General features: G+C 38.8%; 1 protein-coding gene across 1 annotated transcript in view; it reads right to left on the minus strand.

The window, feature by feature from the left end:
• The window catches only part of LOC134537283 (chaoptin-like), a 748,431-nt gene that overhangs the window by 62,356 nt on the left and 667,139 nt on the right, over positions 1-18,936 (minus strand). Inside the window, exons 10-13 of the mRNA XM_063377557.1 lie at positions 16,729-17,058; positions 16,414-16,633; positions 13,284-13,437; positions 9,335-9,560 (exon numbers count right to left, since the gene is read on the minus strand). Coding sequence (XP_063233627.1) covers positions 9,335-9,560; positions 13,284-13,437; positions 16,414-16,633; positions 16,729-17,058 — 930 coding nt within the window. The remainder of the gene's footprint in view (positions 1-9,334; positions 9,561-13,283; positions 13,438-16,413; positions 16,634-16,728; positions 17,059-18,936) is intronic.

The raw sequence follows: 18,936 nt of genomic DNA on the forward strand, positions 1-18,936 counted from the left end.
CCTTCTTACAATAACCATACAAGCTGAGACGGATCTCCAATCCTTTACGTGATATCCGATCTTCATCTCGGGAACGCGAGATCATTTTTTTTTATCGTGACCCATTCCGAAGGACGAGTTGTCTCTTGGATATTGGATTTTTCTTCGCAGTCTCGGACGCTATTCCACCTCCTTCCCCCCTCCCTCTTCTATTCACTGTGATCGGAAGAGGACCAAGGAGATTGAGAAATGACTTTGCTTGCCCTGACGCGTGGCGTGTACGCAACACTCCACGGTTTCGTTATTGGCGTTTCCAATGTCGATCACGGCTGGTATATGGGGCTCAGTTTTGAGTTCAATTTTTATTTCTAGACATTTTGCCATGTACATATATATATATATACTAAAACTTTTTTTATGAATATACATTGATATTCTGATGCATGGCGCAAGCGAAATAGTTTTTTTTTTATTTGCTAGTAAACGCTAACCCGCTCTATAACCTAACTCTATCTAAACCTTAACCCGGCCCAAAAACTATAATCGGAAGGCTCTCTTTTCTCGTCACAACCTGTATCAACAAATAATTTGCAGGTTTTTTTTTTTTTGTGTTTCCTAATACCAACGTTTATTACTACATTATCACTTGCGTTATATTTTTAACAGATTAAAAAACATTCGCAATATATCGCGACAAAATTTACTACCAAACAATAAACACAAAAGGGCTACCATAACAAATGTACAACAAGAAAATAAGACTAAGTCTTTAGAATGCTTTACTAAACCTTCGCTCTAAGACTTTCATTCTGCACAGTATAGTTCCGACTCGAAGGGATTCGTTTCTAAACGTGTTATGTTTTCGTCTATTTTTACTTTGTAGCATTATGTGGTGAGTTAGCCCTTTTTTTTTGTGAAAGTGCCTGGCTTCTGGGGTTTTCCTCCGTTTCGGCAAGACGCGCTAATGCCGCTTCTCTACCCACCACTGCCTTGACATCCAGCTGTCCTCTGTTATAAATCCTTCCATTTTTTTTGCGGTAGTAAACTGTTCTCCTTTCAGACGACTAGCTGTTTTTCATTTTTAAGTTTACTTTTTCGTCTAGTGTTCTTTTTAAACCATGAACATTAATTGGAAAAGGGTATTTAAAATTTTATTAGCATGTAAACTAATGTGCTGGTCAATACAAATTTCCATTCAAGAAATTGTGTTAGAAAAGCTTTCAAAAAATCCGCCGAAATTTGGCTGTAAGCATTTATAAAACTCACCCAATGATAGTTTATCAGAAATGAATATCAAAATTTGTTAAGCTAAATTACTCAAAACCATCGTCCAGATTTAAGTTTCAGTTAAGCGTAAATTCTTAATTGAAAAAAGTCAATTTTTTAAATTTCTCGGTGGGAGGTCCTCCGTAAAAGTTGAATGTCCAGGGACCCACCAAGTCAAGAATCGTAACTGTTCCCCCCCCCCCCCCCAATTTTCCATTCCGTGCTAGTTTTTCTCTTTTGCGAAGTGGGTCTCCCGGTTCATGGCCCAAAATCAAACTACAGTCTCTTGTCCGGTCCGCTTGGCCGGATGGACTGGTAATCTCTCCCCCTTTTCCCTCTGTCCCGCTGACGTCTCTCTGTCGGCGGCTGATCCTTGCAAACAGCCGGCAGGGAGCAGCTAGGTCGCACAGAAACATAGTCGTCAGTATGACAATTTGAGCCAAATTTGCAACTTCTGGACGTACTTTCTCCTGGATTAATAAGAAGAAAAATTCAAGATCTTCCATTGGAGAATGAAAACCTGTGTTAAATCGACGGAAATTACGACAATTACCAAAATTTTAATTAATTAAATTTCATAATCTTTTGTACTTCTTCAGTAATTAAATTTTAAACAACATTTGAAAGCTGCCAAGTATTTTGTAACTTTATGCAAAACCCTCACAAATTTGTTAACCTTCACAAAAAAGTTAATGTGTCCAATGAAATTTTCAAAGCAAATGGACATTTGTGGAGTTAACTGAATAATATGTTTGGAAGCATTAATATCAACTACGAGTGATATTAATTAAATAAAGGGTCACAAAATAAATACCTAATGTTTCTAACTTATTTAATTACCCTGAAATAGGTCCTAAAGCCTTAAGCCAAATATAAAACAATTCTCTAAGCCACTTGACATATGATCCACTCGGACAGATTACTCCATTTCTGTCCATTTAAAATGTGGGTGACGCACCCAGGTTTCACCTCTGGACAAGCTTATTTGAAACGTTATTTATATCAACCCAGCATTGCCTTATTTCATATAAGTTTCCTAATGGGAGCCCAGGTAGGTCAGGGTGATGTCGCACTCTAATTAATTAATTCAGTTTATTTTCATTAATTTATATATATAAAACAGTATTTTGGTATGTATGACGTTGATAAACTCCGACACCGATTGACCTACCACCACGAAAGTTGTCACATCGTAGTGTTTCTTTCATGGAGAAGGTTTTAATGCAATCCATTTTCTATAACTCGCCGCTAGATAGAGCTGCAGCGCATCAACGTCTAAAAGGTTCAACCGATCACCATGATAAATTATATATATATGTATGTATGTTTGAACACGGAGAATATTTTCGCAATATCAGTTTTGTTATAACTCGCCAATAGATGGCGCTGCAGCGCATCAACTTCTAAACCGTTCAACCAATCGCAATGGATAAACAGAAAATCATAGGTCATAGATATACAAACAGCAATTATGTGTCATTTCTCTATGCCCACCACACTATCAAAAAGCCATATCCAGCTTATGTAGTATACAGTTTTGGATTAACCATTCAAATGTATACTCGGTCTTAAAACACTTTTTTTTTTTTAGTTTATCTTTCACTAAATCTATAAAAATTAGGTTTTTTCCAAAACCTTAAACTGGGTTTGTTCAGGGTTTTGGGGAAAAATTATTTTTATTGATTTTGGAAAGAAATACTAACAATTAAGGGTTTTAAGACGATGGATACATACTAATTGTTCGCCAAAACTATAAACAGCATGAATTCTTGCTTTCAGAATACGCAATGGCAGACATTAAAATTTGCTTTTAATTTCTTAAATACCATTAAATAAGGATTTTTTTAAGTAGAAGGAATAAAAAGTAAAAAATAATTAACAATTGAAAATAATTAAACAGTGAGATTTGTTAAACCGCGTGTTAAAACATTAAATAATAGAACCAAAAAAATAGGAAACTTCCCCCATAAAGTGATGGTACATCCATAATTATAACGAGGCTCCGAACCAGCTGGATACTAATCGGTGTTCATAAATTTGAGTCATACCAGGGTGTGATGGCGAACACCGGGATCTAGGACCCTCTTCTTGGGTGGGACGGAGGTAAAACAGCCAGGAGTTGCTCGGGAGCACCCAGAGAAAACCCATAGGCTCGAGGAAAACGCTCACCGCTTGTGGAAAGTTCCCGAGTCGACCCCCCACTTCTTGGTCGGGAAGTGAAGTTATCTGGCCACTCCACTACCTTATGGGCCATTAAGGAAGCCTTATCTGATCAGGGTGTATCTGTCTTGGTGAGGCGGGAAGATAAGTGCGACTCTCGCTGGTGCTTCCAGCGCAGTTTCGTCTCTAAGGCCAGGTGCATCTTCAGCCCGCAGGTAACGCAGGGAAGCAGCGAATGCGCGCGAGGAGATCGAAAGAGGAAGCACTGCGTGTCCCTGAATTTTGAGCAATGAATTCAGTGTATATTGAATCTTTACTAAGTTCATAATATTGATTCCGATGAACTGAAGACGAAATAATTACAAAATGTTGTCATGCATAGCTTCTGAGAAGCCTTTATTAAAAAATACAAGACCCACAGATGATTGATCCTTAAGGACGAATTTTCTAATGAAACATTTAAGAACTATTGACGTGTAACACGTTATCAGTTTTCGAAAATTGCCTTGGTTTAGTCAGGTAGTCAATAGATGCTGGAGGGTGCAATGTGTCTAGTCCTTTTGGGACTGCAGAAAAATTATCTCAGATATATTTGTTTCATAAAAATTAAAATATGTATATTAAAAACATAAACCTTAATAAAAATTAAAAGTATTAAAAAAATAAAGTACTGCGAATAGTAAAGGTTAACACTTATAAAATATCACCTTTCAGTTTACAGAAAACTGAGTTATAGAGTTGACCAAAGTATCCCTTTCTTCTCGGCCTTCTGATATAACTTCTGAAAACAGAACTTTCCACAGCGAGCAGGTCGTGGTCACTAGAGGAAACTTTGGCATCATCGTAGCTCACGGACGCCTTTAAACTGGGTCACTTCTCCCAACGTGCAAACATTCGCTGTTGCATTCATTTCTGTGTGTCACAGAAACTAAACGGCGAGTCATCGAACTGCTTCTCAGCTCGCTCTCGGTCTAATCTCAAGGTTTTGACTGGCGCGCAGTCTTCTCATCGTGCACAGGACAACTATCTGAGCTGTAACCATGACGTTATATGACATTATATGGCGGGAAAATAAAGATAAAGTTTTCATGCAAGTCCTTTGGGGCTTTCAAGAATATTTTCCGGCCGTTTCGTGTTAAAATTTTTTTTTGAAATCAAAGCGTTTAAGTCAACCTTACTGCCCTAAAAAAAAGAGACTAAAAACGAAATACTGAAACTGAACTACCCATTCACCCTCAGCGCATTTTTAAATTCTTTTCGCAAACAGACACCTCTTGGTTTGGTGAGCCCCTCAAAAGTGGGTCTCAGGAATTAAAAACAAGAATACTTTTCGCTCATTGACTTTGTTTCAGTTGGTTTTCTTCTGTGCCGTTTAACATGTAATGCGTTAGAAAAAATTTTACACGCGAATTATGTGATAGGAATACGTTGTTAACAAATGACTCTTTACAAGTAATACTTCCTTATATCGAGATTGAATTTTATATATTTTTTGTACTCATTGTATATTGTCATCAACATGAAACTCAAATTAATTTCTGTTTACTTAAGAAATGTATTCAGCTATTATTTAGTAAATAAAGGGCTATATAGTATGTCTGCAACCTAACCTGAATTTTTTGGACAGCAAAATAAATTAATAAGTACAAACTTTTATTTTTTTTATGTAAGAGTCTATTTTGATTAATGTAATCAAAAATTAGTTACACAAATTCATATTTCAAATAATATATATTGTTTACAATAGTTTTGTGTGAAAGGATATAACACATGAACAATTACGTAAACGTAATAGAAACTGGTGGATCGATATTCCTTCGAATTTAATGTGGGGTGGTAAACATTTTCACAGAAATCACACACTGATATTCAACTCAAGCCCTTACCTTTTCAGTAATTTATTGCTTCCAGGGAGTTCAAAGGATGGGTAAATTTATCGTTCTCGCATCCTCTGGCGCTCTTGAACAAGTCGTTTACGACCCTGATGACAAGCAAGGCATATAACCCATTTTCCAGTCAGTACGTGGCAAATAAAGTTCTCTGTGGCTTATTTTTTCTTCCTGCTGAATGGTAGACCAAAAATATTTGCATGAAGCTCTCCGCCGTGAGATATAATTTATTCAAAGATTATTTGGTTTGTCGTTTAATCATAACTTATAGCTCGTTCTCACACGCAATGTTGTTTGTTTATTTTATTGCCTGTACTATTTTTAAGGGAGTTTTCTGCAATTATTCAACGATATCACTCTTGAATTTTTATCTCGTCTCAAATATTGCCACCAGATATTTACTAAATCCTTACTAATATAATAATGCGATAGTGTGCTTGTCTGTGTGTCCTTGTTTCACGCAGCACCGGAACAACGGATAGACGTGATGTATTGCATATAAATAGTTTATGAACCGGAGAGTAACATGGATTACATATAATTTTGAAATTTCATTTCTAAGTGAGTGAAAAAGGAATGAACTCTGTTTTATAATATGAAATCATAGGATGTAGGTCATAGAAACACAAACAGTGAGCTTGTTATTCTTCTATGTCACCGCATGGTCTGGCAACTTCCTATCCTTCTCCTTTGCGAAATCTCTCTGCTTGGTGATGCACTAGACTGCTAGTGAACTAGCAAATTTTTAGTATAGAACTTCGTTAAAACATGGCGTTGCCTTTAATTTGTAACGCGCTATCGTTTGGTGCGTGCGTCACGTCTTGCCTATAGGTTACCTGCCTTTCCAAAAAAATAAGCTGAACATTGGTAGATTGGTTTTGTTTTCATACGCAGCCTTGATGCACCGATATTGTGCAATCAATGGGACTTTAAAATCAAAACATCACGTTCTTGAAGTGTACGTCCGACAGACTTGAAACTCAGTAGTCATGTTCTATATATTATGATGTGTTTAGCCCTGGCAAAGCCGGGTATTTCGGCTGATGCTATAAAGTAGTGATAAACATTCAGGCTAGTAGTTATAATTATTATCACTTGCGTGAACTTTTACAGCTCGAAAATAACGTTTAGTTAATATCTGGTAAAAACAAATTGGTGAAACATCAAGTACAACAGAGCTATCGGAATAAATTAACAGTAAACAATCTTAAGTAATAATACCATCTGTATTAGAAGAAAAATAATTTAAAAATACTAGCCCCTTAATTTAAGCCTCTGTGCATGGTCTTTAGAAGTAGATCTCTATAGAAAAACAAACAAACAAACAAACAAACAAACAATCGCCTTTGATGACCTCTAGGTCGACAACATGTATTCACTACTCCATTCGTTCATTCAATCCCACCTTCATGCAACCTGCTCGCCAGGCCCTCACTTGCGGAGACCGTGTGATCTCCTGCTTTCCTCTAGCCTCCGGAATCGGGTCTCCCAATAATCCTTCCCCTCGCCCCCTCCACCAGTCTAACCCCTTCTCATCTTCCAAACCAACCACTCGCATTTGCGAGCCTCCCCAATTATCCGCGACTACCTCCAACGGGTCGAGTCCTTCGCAAGGACGCCCTGCAGGACCCCTCTCCACCCCTCCCCGCATCCACCCCAAACGAGTAATAACCGAACACTTAGAGCCCGGATAATTTCCAACAATCCTCGGGAGCTGGTGCGACCGGCCCGCCCCAATTAGCGTGTGCCAGCGCCTCCCTCCCCCCCTTAAAACCCTTACAACCCCTGCATCCACAAGTGCTAAGCGCTTCGTCCTCGGCAAGAGGAGAGGGTCTTTTAAACACCGCAATCAACTTAAATGTCCGGGGCTTGGAGCTCCTTCCTCTCCCCCTTACCCACTCAAGATATGTTTTTTTTTTCTCCCTTCCACCACCAGCGGAGAGACAAGACGAGTTTAACACTATATAGTCTTGTGTCGCCTAGCTTGTGTCAAATTAATCATTTCCCCCAACCAATAATGGTCTACCTATCATCCTGCCACAGATGTTCCGTCAAGTGTGTTTGCAAAGAAAAAAATTTTCGTGCTTGCTTTGCAAGTGACATTTTGGGAAAAGGATACCGCTATCAAGAAATGCCAAATTTGAGACCAGATATCAAGGACGTATCTAGAACTAGTTTCCATCCGGGGCAAGAACTCATGATTTAATACAATTGCTGTTTTGCAATGTTTGTCACGGGGAAGAATTCATTAAAATCGAAATAAGAATGAGAACATAAATCCGCAGAGAAAAAGCCTAAATCAGCTGATGCCAAACAGATAATCCCAACGATGACACTGGAAAGGCATTATAAAGAACAGAACGACGACCGCACAGGCGAACACATTCAAAAATTAAATATCAGACAGCACAATAATTCCGGGGAAGAAATTCAGTCATTCAAAAAATTCCTCGGAATTCTTTTGTTGTCTGATTTTTTATGTTTTTTATTTTTATTTTGAACGTGTTCTTCTGTGCTGTCGTCGTTCTGTTCTCCATAATACCTGTTTAGTGTTCATCTTAGGGTTTATTTGTTTGACATCAGCTGATGTAAGCTTGTTTTCTACTTACATGTACCGCGGTGGTTGAGTAGTTATGTCACTCGGCTCCCAACAAAATTCGGTCCCGGTTCCATTCTCAGCGGCGTCAAACTCGGGATTATTTCTGCAGGTGAGAAAATTTGCGGACGTTACTTCGAGACACATGGTTTTTTCTCGGGATAATCCCGCTAACGATTTCCTATTAACTCCATCGTGCCTGGTTATCATCTCATTACCCCGCTTCGTCTTTGTCTACTGACCCCGTTTGATCCCAACAGATTCCAAAAGATGCCAGTTCCTGCCGGAGGCCCGCAAGATCATGATGATCATGATTGAACCGTAGGACCAGGGACCGCTCCAAGGCCAGGCAAGGACCGCTCCAAGGCCAGGCAAGCCGGGTATCGCCGACGCTTAACATTTTAATTTACCTTTAACGCCCCGTTTCCTGTGAAACTTATAGACATTATTAGGGGGGAAAAAGGAACCAATAACTGTGTAATTTGAAGTGCTGGTCCATTCCCATACAATTTAAATTAATTTTTCATGGTTCAATTTTGGAAAAACTTTCAAAATTTGTATTGTCTCATACTGCCACGATTTCACCGGAGTTTGATGGTTGGAATTTACAATACCAAACGGAGTATAATTTCTTAGGAAACTGTCAAAATTTCTTTAGATGAAGAGGAATACCATCGTCGAAATGTTAGTTCAATGTAGGCTTATAAATTTTGTTTTAAAGACATTACTTGTCAAATTTTCTCTAGGGATGTCTACATATCTGTCATCCCTCCAAAACTTAGAACTTATAAACATAGAAATCTACACTATTTGAACAACACAGAAAAAGTTTAAGACTGTATCAACTGAGATTTAAATATCGGGTTATACATTTCAAGTTATGATGATTAGCAGCACTTGGTATGTGTTTTTCAAATAACTCAAATGTTTTCTAATATAATCAAAAACAATGTTAAAGCGAGAGTTCAAGAACAAGCTAAAAATCCTACGATATTTCAGACAAAAAAAAAACATCGCATGAAGTGTAAACCTGGCAGTGACAAAGGCATTGAAAGAAATGTCATTAAAGAAAGCAGGTTTTTTTTTCTCACGCCCTGAAACCCCGAGATTTTCCAAAGCACAAGATTCACCTTCTCTTGAAATGCCACCACGTTCATTACTCTCGTTAGCGAGGTTGTTTTATTTTTATTATTAAATTCTATTATGTTTCGCGGAGGCCTACGTTGCGAAAATCTCATTAAATTCGCAAGCGAATAAAATACCTATTGGGCCGCGCGCTCCGTCTCTCCTCCGCGGAGGTAACTTCATTAACGAGCTCAGCGAACTTGCGCGGTCGGCGCCGCCGCTTTACTAATTAATAACCTCCCGAGGGGGGGGGGGTGCCAGCTCGATTCCTGCTACCTGCTCGTAGTACCACTGCTCGTAGTACCACTGCTCCTAGTACCACTGCTCGAAGTACCCCTGCTCGCAGTCACACTGCTCGTAGTCACGCTGCGCGTTGTCACACTGCGCGTAGTCACACTGCGCGTAGTCACACTGCGCGTAGTCACACTGCGCGTAGTCACACTGCGCGTAGTCACGCTGCGATTGGTCACACTTTTCGTGGTCATACTGCTCGTTGTCACACTGCCCGTAGTACCACTGCTCGTAGTCACGTTCTCTTAGTCCCACTGCTCTTAGTCACAATACGCGTAGCCACAATGAGTATATTCACAATGCCTGTAGTCACACTGCGCGTAGCCGCATTGCGCATGACAGAACTGCGCAGATTTCGTAGTTACAGAAGTTAAAAAACTATTTTAACACAATTACCAACTTAATTTTTATAACCAATTTGTATCCAAACGATCGGTTTTTTACACAATGTTTCTATGAGTGGTGGCCATTTCAGTATCCTTACGGTTCAAATTTTCATATAATTTGTTTTTACCTTCAGACTGAAAATTTTCTCGCATGCAATTTTTTATTATTACATTCTATTGTGTTTCGCAAAAAAATATGTTGGCTGCCATTTTGTTTCAATTGTTACCCGATAGATTAAACGGGGATCAGAATATCAACCATTATATTGTCCACAAAAGCATCTACCATATTGGGAATAATTAAAATAAAAAATAAATTATACAATTTAATAAAACTTTATCGGTTTGTATTTTTAGTGTTAAACCCAGTCAGTCTTAACAAAGTATTTATTATTTTAATTAACTGTTAAACATATATTTAAAAAAAATACCGTAGTGAAATCCAGGTTAAGCCGTAAAAGTTGAATTCATGCATGGGTTCTGCGTTAGGTATGATTAAAAGTGTAAAATATTTTAACTCATTTTTACTCAGTACAACGTTGATGAGCGTACTTATCCTCTTCACTAAGGACGATAGACATTGAAGAAACTTTCTAATTGGGAAGTAAATTTACGTCCGCGAACACATCACTGATGCGTTGAGCATGATTAGTTAAAAAAAAAACTTTAATCACTACGCGTTCGTCGTACTACTGTACCATAATTCCAGCTTTAAACGACAAATTAAAAAAAAACGCGGTTATAATATAGTGACAAATCGTAAAAATTGCATCAAAACACTGAAAGTGCATTAACACAACATGAACAGTATGTCGAAGCAGAGTTTTAAGAAGGAGAGACACGTCGTCTTATATTCAACAGTTTTAAGTAACACTAAATTTTGTAACGTCTTATATTAAAAAAATTGCTTTCGGTAAGGTAGAGATAATATATCAATTGATTTAAAAGCCAATAAACATTTCTATTTTTCTATGGACAGGATTATTAAAATTGTAGTCATGTACAAATCCAGCTCAAAAAGAAAAACCGATAGAAAGGGGGAGGGGGAAGACTTTTGTAAATTCGATCTCTTTCATGAGGGGGGAGGGTTCATAGTGCCCTACAAAAAAAAAAAACTAACCAAACTATAATCACCATTCAGGAATGAAATTAACAATTTTGTTTTAGGATTATACTGTTTCCAAAATATAAGTAAAAAATGTGTATTTTACGGATGTAGCTTTAACCAAAGAATTATTCATTTTCAAGCTGCATTCTACTCGTGTACACACACAGAAATACCTATTGTAGACGTTACTATGGTGCTACTTCCAGACAAATGTATATAGTTTTTCGTTTCATGATTCATAGACCCCAAAACTATCGTCAATTCAAAAGTTTATGTGTTTATATTTATGTATAATTTACTATTTTGTGGATACGATAACTGTCGCAATTTTTCACAAATCACTTCCAAACTGATACGTAAAATATAATCAAGGAAAATCACTGTCGAGTTCGTTAATGGGCAATATTCGACCCAAGGGGTAGAAATGGGTTAATTTTTTTTTGAAAAAACAGATAAATCGCTATAACTACGATGGTATGATTAATATCACATCCGTTTCAACGTATTATATCTCGTAGGGGTAATACAAAGAAAATTTGTCTAAATACTTTACAATCCGTTCAAATTATTTGTAAATTATATAATTTTCATCTAAAACATTTTTCTAAAACAAATTTTGATTAAACGAACTATTGCCTAAACGGATTTTAAAAAAAATAGGGGAAGTATTAAAAAAATCATAAATTCCGTACCACGTACGCTATTAAATCTATTCTAATATATTGCAAAATCATAAATTATTGTCTACAATTTTCGTCTTAAATAATTTTTATACGTCCAACTATTACTGCAAGGGGTAAAAAGTAACAGAGGTTGAAGGAAAAAAATATTATAAATCCCTTATTAATTACAATATTAAATTCGTTCAGATTGTTTGTAAAACTCGTAAATATTATCTACAACTTTTGTCTGAAACAATTTTTGATACAATTAACCATAGCGGCAAATGGCGTATAAAGAAGGGGTGAAAAAAAAAAAACAATTCTAACTACCATATGAATCATACTTTCAATCCGTTTGAATTGTTTGTAAATCTTATAATTTATATCTAAATCTTTTTTCTGAAACAATTTTTGTTAATACAAACAATAATTATTGCAAGGGGTTAAAAAACCTGCGGTTGGAATAAGAAAATAAATAAAACTTCACGACCATTTACGCTATCGAATCTTTTGTTAAACTTTCTAAAAATTGTCTAAAATCTTTGTTAAAATAAATTTTATCCAACCAGCATTTACTACTAGGGGTGGAAGTAACAAGGTTTGAACGATTACTTATCTAAACTTTATCTAAAACTTTGGCTGAAACAATGTTTGATGAAACGAATTATTACCGTAAAACAAGGGTTTGAAATTTAAAAGATTCAAAACTTTCTTAGTATCAAATTCGTTTGGATTAATTTTGAACCATTTTATTATCATCTTAATCCTTGGCGCAAAGCAAATATTTATACGCGTACGGTATTAAAATAGTTATTGAAGGTAAAAAAACTGAATAATTAACTTAGTTAGCATAATAGGTAATTCGTTCTAAGCTATTCAATGCCAGATGCATAGAGTTAAAAACATTCATACCATTTTCGCTGTAAGGAAAATGATAAAATGTTTAATCTATTATTTTGTAATACTGTATTGGAGAAAATAAATATGTTATGGACATTAAATTCTTAAAATGTTCCAGAATTTTATAGAAGTTATAAAAATACTTCCAGAAGAAATAGTAGCTTCAAAATCTATCTACATCAGTAAGGTGTACCGAAAGGGATTATGTTTTACCTTGATAAGATTATAATACTATAATATTGCGAAATTTCAATTTTCACTTTTTAAAGTTAATAATTGACGGTCATGGATAAACATTAAAGGTTGTATACCACAATTGACTGGTTAGGCAACAACCTATCATTACATTTTTTTTTAAAGAAAAGATAGTTTCACAAAGGTGCATGAAAGGACGCGAACAACACTTCCTTTCACGAACTGAAATTGATAACATCCTTTCAGATGCACTTTTAGAGGCTTTTTTTTAGACAAAGTTCCTATAAGGAGGTACTCGGAAACACCAAGATTTAGAAACTTTCTAACTACAGTTTTTTTTCCCTTTAACTTCGGTAAGGGGATAAGCTGCAACCCCCCTCCCCCAATTTTTTTTTTGCCTCTCCTTTTTATTACCTAGGTTTTTCTCATTCTCAAAAATTAATTTAATATTTATTGATAATGAGTTCAGAAGGTAAACTATTTGTAGCAGCCGACCACTTAAAAATTTAGTAATTTTACATAAATTTATGCTATGGTTTAACAATGCACAATTTTTAAAAATAAAGAAAAGAAAAATTTTGGTAAACAAAATGGCATCTTCAAGTCCTACCCGCCTCTCCATTTTCTAACCGCGAACTAACTATAACATATTTGAAACCACAACTTTTTCCCCCGCATCCTTCGTGGCCACGAGTCGTCGCCGTGACAAGTAGTGGAAGCACGCACCTGACAGCAGCCGGGTGCCCACGTTCTCCCAGCTGGTTCCGTTCGAGTAGAGCGTGCTCGGGTTCAAGGACGTGAAGCGGTTGTCGCTGATGTCGAGCGTGAGGTGCAGGATGCCCTCCAGCTCCGCGAACAAGCCCGGCGGCAGCTCCGAGACCTGCGGGCGCGAACAACACGGACTGTCGAGTATACACACTCAAGTATGCACACTTAAGTATACTTACCAAACATGCACACTCAAGTATACTTACCATGTATGCACACTCAAGCATACTTGTCAAGTATGCACACTCAAACATAAATGTCAAGTATGCAAACTCAAGCATACTTGTCAAGTATTCACACTCAAGCATACTTGTCGAGTATGCAAACTCAAGTATACTTACCAAGTATGCACACTCAAGCATACTTGTCGAGTATGCACACTCAAGTATACTTGTCAAGTATGCACACTCAAGTCTACATGTCAAGTATGCACACTCAATTACACATATCAAGTATGTACACTCAATTGTACGCAAGCAAGTATACACATGCAAACATGCACGTGTCATTGCGTCATATTTTGACGAGGCCGATAGTTTCAGCATTTTTCAGTGATAAAGTAGGATCCCGTGGCTTAGTTTTCTACGTTTTGGCCACGTATGTCTGTTTAATATAAATCAAGATGGTGGCTTCCCCTTGCAAATATGAATCTACCTGGTGTATATTGAATAGAATCCACAAGGAAGATTATTCAATGACCACAGAGACAATTAACACGCAATGAAGTTTTTCAAGAGGTTTTTCTATAACATATTATGTATATATTTTTTCATTTCATATACATCTGAAGTAATTTTCATTTGCAAAATATTAAAAGAACGTAAATTTGTAACATATACTTCGTGTATATTAAATTAAACTGTTTGTCATATTTATTATTCTTCAATTGGCCCATTAGGCGCCTTACAGCTAATCAGTTAAGTAGGTCAAAGTTTATACAGCTACGATTTGTTTCGCTATCCAGTTGCCAACCAGTTGACTTGATCTCGAAGACAGAGACACGCTCTCGTGGTGTAGAGCTGTAGGGCAGTGGCAAATAAAGTGTTACAACCCTGCTAGGAGGCAAGGCCGCGACACCTGCCAGGTACCTGAGTGGGCCTTCCAGTGAGTCAGGCTGCGACCCCGCACAAGCGCTGACGTCACGCATGCCACGCATGCCACGCATGCCACGCATGCCACGCGTGCCCAGCCGGATTACAAGGGTCTGGCTAACCATCCCCCTCCGCTCCCCGCTCACCCACGCCTCGGACTATTGTCACTGACACTTTTAGCGGTTTGGGAATTCTGCGGACCTACAGAGGGAGAACGTGACTTGGGGGCCGTTCTCGATGTTTCGGGCGTCGGGTCGGCTCGGGATGACGCGACTCGTCACGGCCGCTCTCGGCAGTTTGAGAAGGACGCCACAGGTATATAAGCGACGAATGCCGTTCTCCGCGAGAGTTTCGAGAGTTCGGAGAGTTTCGCGTGTGAAGGGAAGTGCGACATCGGCGAACAGGGTGAGAGACCCCCTCGAGAACGGCGCGACGAGGAGCGACGGGTCCGTGAGAGTGCGACTGAGTGGCGCCAGGCTGTGTTTGTAAGGAAAGGCGCGAGGTAAGGGGCGAACCACTGTTGAACTTAGCTCCAGTGAGGATTGCGAACTATGACTTGCGAATAAATATTTTTAAGTGCGTGTGATTGGTGATCAGACATTTTTAAGTAAAAATTTTTATTAGTAAAGTAAATATTAGTAATTAATAAAACTGTAATAAAACTTTATTGGGCTATCCCTTTAGAACCCACTTCTCCCCACATTAGCTCATAAGAATATCGTAAAAGGGACAAAGTGGGGCACTGGTAAGGAATACGCGAGACAAGTGTTGTCAGCGAACCTGGTGGCGAGGAGTATACCTAAGTTTTTAAGTAGTGAAACTATTCACCGTACTGGAATCTAGTGGCGTGGATATTGAAATCGCTATCGAGCAATGCAGTAAGGTGTCTCGTGCTCCACCAGTGCTGATTGGCCAATTTTTGAAATATTGTCCTATTACAATATTAGCTGTCACTCGGATGCATGACGATAAGCACGACACACATTCATTTTATCGTGTAGGTGTGTGTTAGTGAACATGAAAATAATTCACTAAGTATCAGTAATTTTTTTTTGGCAGCCCTATATACCAAAATCGCTGTGTCCCAAAACAGCGAGACACATAAACACGTAGTTTCAAAGTCAAGATTACCTTATGTAGGCAGTATGTATGACATAGTAGACTGAATTTTTAACTTGTTCAGCAAACAAAGGGATAATATTTTACAGCGAGTATGAATGCATGCATAGGTGATATAGACTTGTGATACTCATAAAGTGGCTGGTACGCACTGATATGGGTCGACAGGGCGATGCGTAAGCAAGAACATAACCAGACTAGATTTCTTCCGAGGCAACAACTTACCTTGGCGGCCCACCTCTATATTTTTGACGTGACAAAGTCTAATAAATCGATGAACGCCGGCTGCACGCACGAAAAAGTGTCCCGTTACTCACATTGTCCCGTTACGCTGTCGGCGAGTGCATTAATAATATTTTATGTTACAATTGACTAAAAAATTATGGTGATTCATATAATTGATGATAGATATTTGATTACAGTATATTTAAATGAAAACTTGTTTATAATTATTATATTTCAACTTTATAGCTAAACGCCAATATTTAAAATTAATTACAATTCATCTACACGTGAACTGTTTCGTCGACTGTTTATAAAGTGAAGTGAAAAATTAATGTGGTTTCCATTGCTTATTACAACAACAATTCTGGCAATAAAGGTTAATTATTCTTGCATTATAAAAAATCTGATTACTATTATAATTTCAAGTATTTATTCTATTTTTATTATTAAAACAAAAATGATTCAATTTTATACATAAGAGTATGCAATCATTTCATCAATGTTTTGTTATGACGTTGTCACGTTGAACTATCGTCCGTAAACCGACTCTACAGAGAACCAATTTTTTTTTTTAAACCAACGTGCCGAAACACAACACTTCACGACAACAACACTTCGCGTGTACACCGTGTCTCTCCAGTGCAGCACCTCACCTGGGTGCCTCGTATCTGCAGCACCAGCTCGTGGTTGCGGCGCGCCCCCTGCAGCGCCCCGCCGAGCACGCGCCTCAGCCGCTCGCCGCGCACGTCCACGTGCCGCAGCCGCGGGCACGCGAAGGCCCCGGCCAGCTGGTCGTCCAGCTCGTGCTCCTGCACGTGCACGGTGAGGCGCCGCAGCGCCCTCGCGCCGCCCAGCGCCGCGCCCAGGCGCGACCTGCGGGCAGCACGGTCCTCCTGCTACACACGGTCCTCCTGCTACAATATATGTGAGCAGCACGGTCCTCCTGCTACAATATATGTGAGCAGCACGGTCCTCCTGCTCCAAAATATGTGAGCAGCACGGTCTTCCTGCTGCAATATATGTGAGCAGCACGGTCCTCCTGCTGCAATATATGTGAGCAGCACGGTCCTCCTGCTACAATATATGTGAGCAGCACGGTCCTCCTGCTACAATATATGTGAGCAGCACGGTCCTCCTGCTGCAATATATGTGAGCAGCACGGTCCTCCTGCTACAATATATGTGAGCAGCACGGTCCTCCTGCTGCAATATATGTGAGCAGCACGGTCCTCCTGCTCCAAAATATGTGAGCAGCACGGTCCTCCTGCTACAATATATGTGAGCAGCACGGTCCTCGTGCTGCAAAATCTCACACACTTTGCTCTGAATTTTTTTTTTTTTCGACATGAGTTTCCGACAGGAATGTTAATGTATTTATTCTCGCATGGCATCTGGTTAAGGATGCAATAGAAGAAGGCTTAAGATTTGCCAGTAAACTAAAAAAAAGTCTAGTGTGAAGCACATTATTTATTACAAAAAAACTTTCAATTCACAAACATAAGCACTTGGTAACGTTTTTAGTGGAAGACTGGACACAGTCGTTCAATAGTTATTCCACTCCTCTGGCGGAAATAGTGAAAAATGAATAAAATCAATTATCAATAACCCGATTATATTTTATTTACAATTATTTTGACCTCGGTCAAAATTAGCTCACTAATTTATCTCACTAAGGGATTTTTAAATTATTTATATTTGTTTTATTTTGGTTGGGTGTCAATTCCGCTAAGGATTCTATGCCGTTTTAAACATTCAAAATATGAAAGCTATAGAGATGCTATAGAGATGTAGTAAACGTATCTTAGCAGAGCAGACATTGCTCGTGGTCTTCACGAATGACTAACCCGATGATGACGTAATGAACTTTGGTGGGGAGCGTTGAATTGAATGTCAGTGGTAACTGTAACTCCGAATGTAGAAGACCGATTTACGTGATTGATATTTTTAATGTGTTCGTAAGTGAGGACTTAGCTGTGCTAGTTGAAGTGGAATAACTATAAAGTTACTAACTTTGGTTTTGGAGCCATTAAGCGCCAAATTCCTAAGCGAAAACAGGTTTTTTTTTGAGAAAAGAAAGAAAAAAGCGATATCGCCAGAGCAGAAACAATTAAAAATGCTATCATGTGAAACTCTCATGTGATAGCTTCCCGTAGTTCGGCCAAATTGCGTATGTGATGTTGATACGCGTTGTCCTTTAAAACAGCCCATAAGAAAACACGTCAGGTGGTGTCAAATCTGGAGATCGAGCTGGCCACCCCACGCAGACCGAACCAGTGGTTCGGCAATGTTTCGTTCAACCACTCTGCCACTGGTATGGCATGGTGTGGCATGGTGTGGCGGTGCTCCATCTTTCTGCCACCACATGTCATTAATGTCCGGTGGTCGTGCAGGAAGCAAAGGACTAACCGTGTCTGTAAGCAATTTAAGGTAATTTTCTCCAGAAACGGTATCATGGAAAAAGAATGGGCCAATCAACCCATCACAAGAGACACCACCCCAAACCATGACACCTGGATTTTTGACACCCATACTGATGTTTACACCAGGATTTTCTTCCATCCAGTGCACGCAGTTGTTTTGGTTAACACTTCCCGAAACATCAAAGTCTGCCACATCTGACCACATGATGTGTTTTTTCCAAACCTGGACTTTCCTTCAGCATTCCCAGCAATTTTTTTTTGCAAACTCCAAGCGCCTATACGGGCATCGTCGTTAAGATAATTTATCAAACGAGGATGATATGGCTTTAAGTTCTGATGTTTAATTATTTTCTGCAGTGTTGTGCGTGATATGTTCAAATCTCTGGACATACGCCTTTTGAGATTTCTGCTTCCCAGAGGGGACGAGTTAACAGCTTCCAACACACGAGCTCTATCATCGGTATGCATACTCCGGGGCCTACCGGCTCCCTTCGCCTGCAAAACACTACCAGTAGCGTCAGATTTATTGTTTGTCCTTACGAGTGTTAACACAGAGGGGCCATTTCCTACAAACTCGACTGCCATCCTCCGTATCACCTCTTCTACGTGATTGTTTGTTGCAGAATACAAACGCACACAACGCACGTGTTGTTCCAGAGACAACCGCTCCGCCGTCCTGTATGGCATACACAAACGGTTCTAAGTCCATTGAACGTTATACCCACTCTCAGGCCACACAGTGTTGCCAAATCGAAAC

Source organism: Bacillus rossius, chromosome 12 (assembly GCF_032445375.1).
Source record: "Bacillus rossius redtenbacheri isolate Brsri chromosome 12, Brsri_v3, whole genome shotgun sequence".
Taxonomy (NCBI): domain Eukaryota; kingdom Metazoa; phylum Arthropoda; class Insecta; order Phasmatodea; family Bacillidae; genus Bacillus; species Bacillus rossius.